Source organism: Oncorhynchus kisutch, linkage group LG14 (genome assembly GCF_002021735.2).
Source record: "Oncorhynchus kisutch isolate 150728-3 linkage group LG14, Okis_V2, whole genome shotgun sequence".
In the NCBI taxonomy this organism is placed as follows: domain Eukaryota; kingdom Metazoa; phylum Chordata; class Actinopteri; order Salmoniformes; family Salmonidae; genus Oncorhynchus; species Oncorhynchus kisutch.
This window is the reverse complement of record NC_034187.2, coordinates 80843533-80851159: the sequence shown is the minus strand read 5'-3', so window position 1 is coordinate 80851159 and position 7627 is coordinate 80843533. Positions and strand designations below refer to the sequence as shown.

General features: G+C 46.0%; 1 protein-coding gene across 5 annotated transcripts in view; it reads left to right on the top strand.

Annotated features, from left to right (window-relative positions):
* Positions 1–672: 672 nt before the first annotated feature.
* Positions 673–7627, top strand: part of LOC116353432 (protein 4.1-like) — a 61882-nt gene continuing 54927 nt past the window's right edge. Inside the window, exons 1-4 of one of the 5 annotated variants that reach the window (XM_031789048.1) lie at positions 673–1239; positions 1657–1913; positions 3532–3615; positions 6272–6322. In XM_031789048.1, coding sequence (XP_031644908.1) covers positions 1131–1239; positions 1657–1913; positions 3532–3615; positions 6272–6322 — 501 coding nt within the window. In that variant the 5' untranslated portion in view covers positions 673–1130. The remainder of the gene's footprint in view (positions 1240–1656; positions 1914–3531; positions 3616–6271; positions 6323–7627) is intronic. The other 4 variants (XM_031789046.1, XM_031789047.1, XM_031789049.1 and 1 more) reach the window with 4 other exon arrangements.

Genomic DNA, 7627 nt, shown 5'->3' with positions numbered 1-7627 from the left:
TCATCAAGGACGCTAAGACCTATCATCAAGGACGCTAAGACCTATCATCAAGGACCCTAAGACCTATCATCAAGGACGCTAAGACCTATCATCAAGGACCCTAAGACCCATCATCAAGGACGCTAAGACCTATCATCAAGGACCCTAAGACCCATCATCAAGGACGCTAAGACCTATCATCAAGGACCCTAAGACCTATCATCAAGGACGCTAAGACCTATCATCAAGGACCCTAAGACCCATCATCAAGGACGCTAAGACCTATCATCAAGGACGCTAAGACCTATCATCAAGGACCCTAAGACCCATCATCAAGGACCCTAAGACCTATCATCAAGGACCCTAAGACCTATCATCAAGGACGCTAAGACCTATCATCAAGGACGCTAAGACCTATCATCAAGGACCCTAAGACCTATCATCAAGGACGCTAAGATGCTTGTCTTGTCCCATCATCTTTTTTCAAATCTTTAATCACAGCCTTTTTACTGTGATGATGATTGATCTCAACACCTTCAGCAGCTGTTGATGTTCCTGCTGAGGTAGAGGTGGAGGTGGTAGGGGCAGGAGGTCTCAGAGAGAGAAGGATGTCTGGTTCGTGCTGTTGGAACCCCCCCCCCCTTCAACCCCTGCCCCCTCACCTCCCCTAACTTTCCCCAAATTCATGGTGGACCAAAGTCTGGGCTCCAGCAGCAGTGGTGGTCCTTGGGCCGGAGCCTGAGGGAGAGGAGGGAGCGAGTGGAGGCCCAACAGCCCCCAGAGGCTGGCCTTGCTGGAGGAGGAGATCCAGAGTTAGAGCAGGAGACAGCCACCATCCTGGGGGATAGGATGAGCAGGCTTGAGGGACCAGGACTGATGGTTTGTGCTGATGGACCACGACCCGCTGCTTGAAATGTCTGCTGGCACATACAGGAAGAGTGGCTTGAAGGAGAGTCCCTCCACCCTGCGCTTACTCACCCAGGGACTGACCTTGTTCTTCAAAAGACAACGCCAGACTTAACAAGCTGCTGTGTTTATGTTGTCAACTCGAAATGTCTGCTGCAATATGTGGCTTTGCTCCCAGAGGACAATGTTACATTATTAGCCACAGCAGCTGCTGAGCCTGTGTGTGAACTAAATGATAAATCTATATGACTTCCTGTGGGAACCCGTCAGTCCCAAGACATCCACTGTTCCGTGTGGTAAATGGCAGAAGGCTTAAAATAACTCTACGACGCTACAGAAGAAGAAGAAGAATGGGTCTAACTTTTTATAAATTATACTAGTCTTAATAGTCTTTACTTTCACAAGTGGAAACTTCTCATTGTGTGTGTGTGTGTGTGTGTGTGTGTGTGTGTGTGTGTGTGTGTGTGTGTGTGTGTGTGTGTGTGTGTGTGTGGTGTGTGTGTGTGTGTGTGTGTGTGTGTGTGTGTGTGTGTGTGTGTGTGCCTGTGCCTGTGCCTGTGCCTGTGCCTGTATGTGTGTGCCTGTATGTGTGTGTGTGTGTGTGTGCCTGTGCCTGTGCCTGTGCCTGTGTGTGTGTGTGTGTGTGTGTGTGTGTGTGTGTGTGTGTGTGTGTGTGTGTGTGTGTGTGTGTGTGTGTGTGTGTGTGTGTGTTTTATTATGTTGAGTGTGAACTCTCCTCTCCCTCCCTCCACTCCTCCCGTTCCCCTACAGCCATGGTGTCCACTCCAGACAAGAGCACTCGTCCTGTCAGTGCTCCCATCATGTCCCCCATCTCTCCCGGGGATGTCGCACCGTCCCCTGTGACCTCGGGCCTGCCCCGCGGTGAGCGGCGAGAAGCCTCCACCCCCACGGTTCGCAAGTCCCGCTCAGCAGAGAGGAAAACCAAAGAAGAGGCCAAGGTGGAGAGCAAGGTGACAGAGGTCTCCAAGACACAGAGCTCCAGACCACAGTCCACCCCAGAGTTCAAGGTATTACACACATACATACGCTCACTGAATCAGGCCAGGACACACTGCAACTCTCTTGGGGATGTAACAGGATATTGTCTCACTGCATGATGATGTCATTTCTATCAGCGCTACTACAGAACACATTGTACAGTGTTTAATTGGTCACTCACTGAACCAGGTTGATTACATGAGGATGACAGAATTGCTAACAACAAATTGAAATGCAAGACAGCAGTTCACAGGCACAGTTGAAGTCGGAGGTTTTACATAAATACACTTCGGTTGGAGGCATTAAAACTCAGTTTTTCAACCACTCCACAAATTTCTTGTTAACAAACTATAGTTTTGGCAAGTCGGTCAGGACATCTACTTTGTGCATGACACAAGTCATTTTTCCAGCAATTGTTTACAGACAGATTATTTCACTTATAATTCACTGTATCATAATTCCAGTGGGTCAGAAGTTTACATACACTAAGTTGACTGTGCCTTTAAACAGTTTGGAAAATTCCAGAAAATGATGTCATGACTTTAGAAGCTTCTGATAGGTTAATTGACATAATTTGAGTAAATTGGAGGTGTACCTATGGATGTATTTCAAGGCCTACCTTCAAACTCAGTGCCTCTTTGCTTGACATCATGGGGAAATCAAAATAAATCAGCCAAGACCTCAGAATAAATATTATAGACCTCAACAAGTCTGGTTCATCCTTGGGAGCAATTTCCAAATGCCTGAAGGTACCACGTTCATCTGTACAAACAATAGTACGCAAATATAAACACCATGGGACCACGCAGCCGTCATACCGCTCAGGAAGGAGACGCGTTCTGTGTCCTAGAGATAAACGTACTTTGGTGCGAAAAGTGCAAATCAATCCCAGAACAACAGCAAAGGATCTTGTGAAGATGCTGGAGGAAACAGGTACAAAAGTATCTATATCCACAGTAAAACGAGTCCTATATCGACATAACCTGAAAGGACGCTCAGCAAGGAAGATAAAAAAAAGCCAGACTACGGTTTGCAGCTGCACATGGGGACAAAGATCGTACTTTTTGAAGAAATGTCCTCTGGTCTGATGAAACAAAAATAGAACTGACAGGGACATTTTACTAGGATTAAATGTCAGGAATTGTAAAATAAACTGAGTTTAAATGTATTTGGCTGAGGTGTATGTAAACTTCCGACTTCAACTGTATTTAGGCTTTATAGAGTATCACTGTTTAACAAAGGTTTAGTAATGGGAGTGGTATCCATAGACATCATTTGGGTGTACCTATAGCCTGTGCTCCAGTTAGAGCGTAGCAGCGCCGCCCTGTTGGCAGACCACTGTAGTGCGCCCTGTTGGCAGACCACTGTAGTGCGCCCTGTTGGCAGACCACTGTAGTGCGCCCTGTTGGCAGACCACTGTAGTGCGCCCTGTTGGCAGACCACTGTAGTGCGCCCTGTTGGCAGACCACTGTAGTGCGCCCTGTTGGCAGACCACTGTAGTGCGCCCTGTTGGCAGACCACTGTAGTGCGCCCTGTTGGCAGACCACTGTAGTGCGCCCTGTTGGCAGACCACTGTAGTGCGCCCTGTTGGCAGACCACTGTAGTGCGTGAGCTCTGAGCTGTCTGTGTGATATGCCACCACTGCAGAGGGAGGGAGCCAGGAGGAGTAGGCATCATGCCCCTGCAGTCACCACCACCACCAACGGGACAGAGAGAGAGAGAAAGAGCCAGGTTTGTGGCCTTATCGACGCCTAGCTAGCACAGCATGAGACGCGTGTACCAACTGTATGCATGTGACTGATATATGAATACTTAGGGCCGTGGTTTTAACATTAGACACATACCGACTGTATGAGTCTGACTAATATATACATGGGGAGGGTTATAATACTAAGAGACATTAGTACTGTCTGTCTGAAATACCGATGGCTGGGGTTTTAACGTCTGTCTGTCTGTCTGTCTGTCTGTCTGTCTGTCTGTGTCTCTAAAATACTGATGGCTGGGGTTTTAACGTCTGTCTGTCTGAAATACCGATGGCTGGGGTTTTAACGTCTGTCTGTCTGTCTGTGTCTCTAATATACAGATGGCTGGGGTTTTAACGTCTGTCTCTGTCTGTCTGTGTCTCTAAAATACCGATGGCTGGGGTTTTAACGTCTGTCTGTCTGTCTGTCTGTCTATCTGTCTGTTTGTGTCTGACTAAAATATGCGTGTGGAGGGTTACAACCATAACATTAGTATTACTACTGTATGTGTAGTCTCTCATGCCAGACTCACGGCAGCTGTGAGTCTCTACTGTATGTGTAGTCTCTCATGCCAGACTCACGGCAGCTGTGAGTCTCTCTACTGTATGTGTAGTCTCTCATGCCAGACTCACGGCAGCTGTGAGTCTCTCTACTGTATGTGTAGTCTCTCATGCCAGACTCACGGCAGCTGTGAGTCTCTCTACTGTATGTGTAGTCTCTCATGCCAGACTCACGGCAGCTGTGAGTCTCTCTACTGTATGTGTAGTCTCGCATGCCAGACTCACGGCAGCTGTGAGTCTCTCTACTGTATGTGTAGTCTCTCATGCCAGACTCACGGCAGCTGTGAGTCTCTCTACTGTATGTGTAGTCTCTCATGCCAGACTCACGGCAGCTGTGAGTCTCTCTACTGTATGTGTAGTCTCTCATGCCAGACTCACGGCAGCTGTGAGTCTCTCTACTGTATGTGTAGTCTCGCATGCCAGACTCACGGCAGCTGTGAGTCTCTACTGTATGTGTAGTCTTGACTAAACTAATCATGCGTGGAGTGGGTTAAAAAATGAGACGCCATTACTGTATCAAATCAAATGTTATTTGTCACATGCGCCGAATACAACAGTGAAATGCTTACTTACAAGCCCTTAACCAACAATGCCATTTTTAAGAAAAAATATGAAATGTATTTAACTAAATAAACTAAAGTGAAAAATAAAAGAGCTAAAATAACAATAACGATAGGGGGTACCATTACCGAGTCAACGTGCGGGGGTACAGGTTAGTCGAGGTAATTGAGGTAATATGTACATGTAGGTAGGGGTAAACAGTGAGTAGCAGCAGCGTAAAAAGAAAGGGGGGGGGGGAGTCAATACAAATAGTCTGGGTAGCCATTTGATTAGCTGTTCAGGAGTCTTATGGCTTGGGGGGTAGAAGATGTTAAGAATCCTTTTGGACCTAGACTTGGCGCTCCGGTACCGCTTGCCGTGCGGTAGCAGAGAGAACAGTCTGTGGCTAGGGTGGCTGGAGTCTTTGGTCATTTTTAGGGCCTCCCTCTGACACCGCCTGGTATAGAGGTCCTGGATGGCAGGAAGCTTGGCCCCAGTGATGTACTGGGCCGTACGCACTACCCTCTGTAGCTTCTTGTGGTCGGAGGCCGAGGAATTGCCATACCATGCGGTGATGCAACCAGTCAGGATGCTCTCGATGGTGCGTTTTGAGGATATGAGGACCCATGCCAAATCTTTTCAGTTTCCTGAGGGGGAATAGGCATTGTCGTGCCCTGTTCACGACTGTCTTGGTGTGTTTGGACCATGATAGATAGTTTGTTAGTGATGTGGACACCAAGGAACTTGAAGTTCTCAACCTGCTCCACTACAGCCCCGTTGATGAGAATGCTATCTGAAAGCAGCAGCTCTACCCTTTAGCTCAGTGAGGATATTGCCTGTAATCCATAGCTACTTGTTGGGGTATGTACATACAGTCATTGTGGGGACAACGTCATCGATGCACTTGTTGATGAAGCCAGTGACTGATGTGGTGTACCCCTCAATGCCATCGGATGACTCCCGGAACATATTCCAGTCTGTGCTAGAAAAATAGTCCTGTAGCTTAGCATCTGCGTCAACTGACCATTTGTACGCGTCTCTGTGTGTGGAGTAAAGGTGGTCTAGAGTTTTTTTCCCCCTCTGGTTGCAGATTTAACATGCTGGTAGAAATGAGGTAAAATGGATTTAAGTTTCCCTGCATTAAAGTCTCCGGCCACTAGGAGCGCTGCCTCTGAATGAGCATTTTCTTGTTTGCTTATGGCCCTATACAACTCGTTGAGTGTCTGACTAAACTATTGATACGTGAAGTGGGTTCAAACATGAGACGCGTGATGTTACTGTATGTGTGTCTGACTAAACTAATAAAACATAGATATGTTTCGGGGATCCGCAACATGAGACACATGTTTCATTTAAAAAAATATATATTACCATATGTGTGTACGTCTAAAATATTGATACATAGGGTCGGGGTTGTTCAATTAGATTTTTGTTCTAGCAAATGTCTGTCAGACTAAAGTGTTGATTTGGGTTTGAAACAGACTCATGGGGCTCTAACCTTACTGTTTCTTGCCTCTCTCTTCCCTCGTCTGGGGGGGTGGTCAGCAGCATTCGTCCCGAGAGAGAACCGACACGGAGACGGTGCGAGTGAGGAAGGTTAGATATCTGTCTACAGTTAATCTGTGTCCCAAATGGCACCCTATTCCCTATGTAGCGCACTACTTTTGGCCGGAGCCTATAGGGAATAGGGTGCCATTTTGGGACACACACTCAGTGTTTCGCATGAGTCACCATCCTCATCCTCGCATCTCTCCCTTTATTTGAAACTAATTCTATTGCAAAAGAGAGAAAAAATACAAACCATTTTTTGTTTGTTCATAATGGTTTTTTGTTTGTTGTTTTTGTTGTTTCTCTGTCCTCCAGCCTTGTATATCTACTGTACAGTGTCGTTATACAAGAGAACACTGTTTGGCTGTGGACTTCCTTTTCGTAACGACTAAACACTGATCAAAGACTTCTTTTGGACAGATTACGTTATTTCTCTATTTACTACCATTTGTTTTGGAAGCAATAAGCGGAGGCTCTTTTACACGACAGTATGAGCATTGCTGTTACCTCATGCAGAGGCAATACATCAAGCTCTACTGTTCTGGACATAATTATTCACCAAGTAGAACTAGAGAGACCAGAGAGATAAACCAAATGTTAAGTGAATGAACCTGGATTGACCATGCCTGTGCTCTAGACATTATAACGAGGAAAGCACTCAGCTGCACTTGTCTGCCTCCTTAGGAAGAGTCAATGAAATGAGTCAATGAATGATGCTTTGGGTAATGCATAACAACTGATAATGCACAATGATAATGCACTACTACTCCTACCTCAGCCACAGCATGTACTGTATGTATATGATGGATTTATCTGTCAACATTTTCATCCTCTCTCACAGTTAGTCCTGAAATACAGAAACCTCACCAGATTTTTGGTAGCTGTGTACCGACCCACGGTCTCCACTGGTGACCACCAACACCCCATTGACCTTTGCACTCTGGCTCAATGCACTTCCCATAGCCTCTATGATTTGATCCATCACCCACTTCTCCCACCATCAGGAACGAATGCACCCTTAGCGGAAGCAATCGCTTGCAAGTCAAACAGTAAAAGTAATAAATTAAATAAAGGAGAATGAAGAATTTCAATTCCACATCTTTCTGGAGACCAACTTGTTCCTGTTTGTTTTCTATTCTTTTTGTTTTTTGTTGTTGTTTTGGTTGTTGTTGTTTTTTTTTTCAGAAAAGAGCTAAGAAACTTGAGGGGTGAAACTATTTATATCAGGCATAGCAATTTAATGTTGGAGGTTTGTATCACACTCTAGAATATATCTTATTGTATCTTTGACTGTTTGTTTCTGCATGCTCTCTCTCTCTCTCTCTCTCTCTCTCTCTCTCTCTCTCTCTCTCT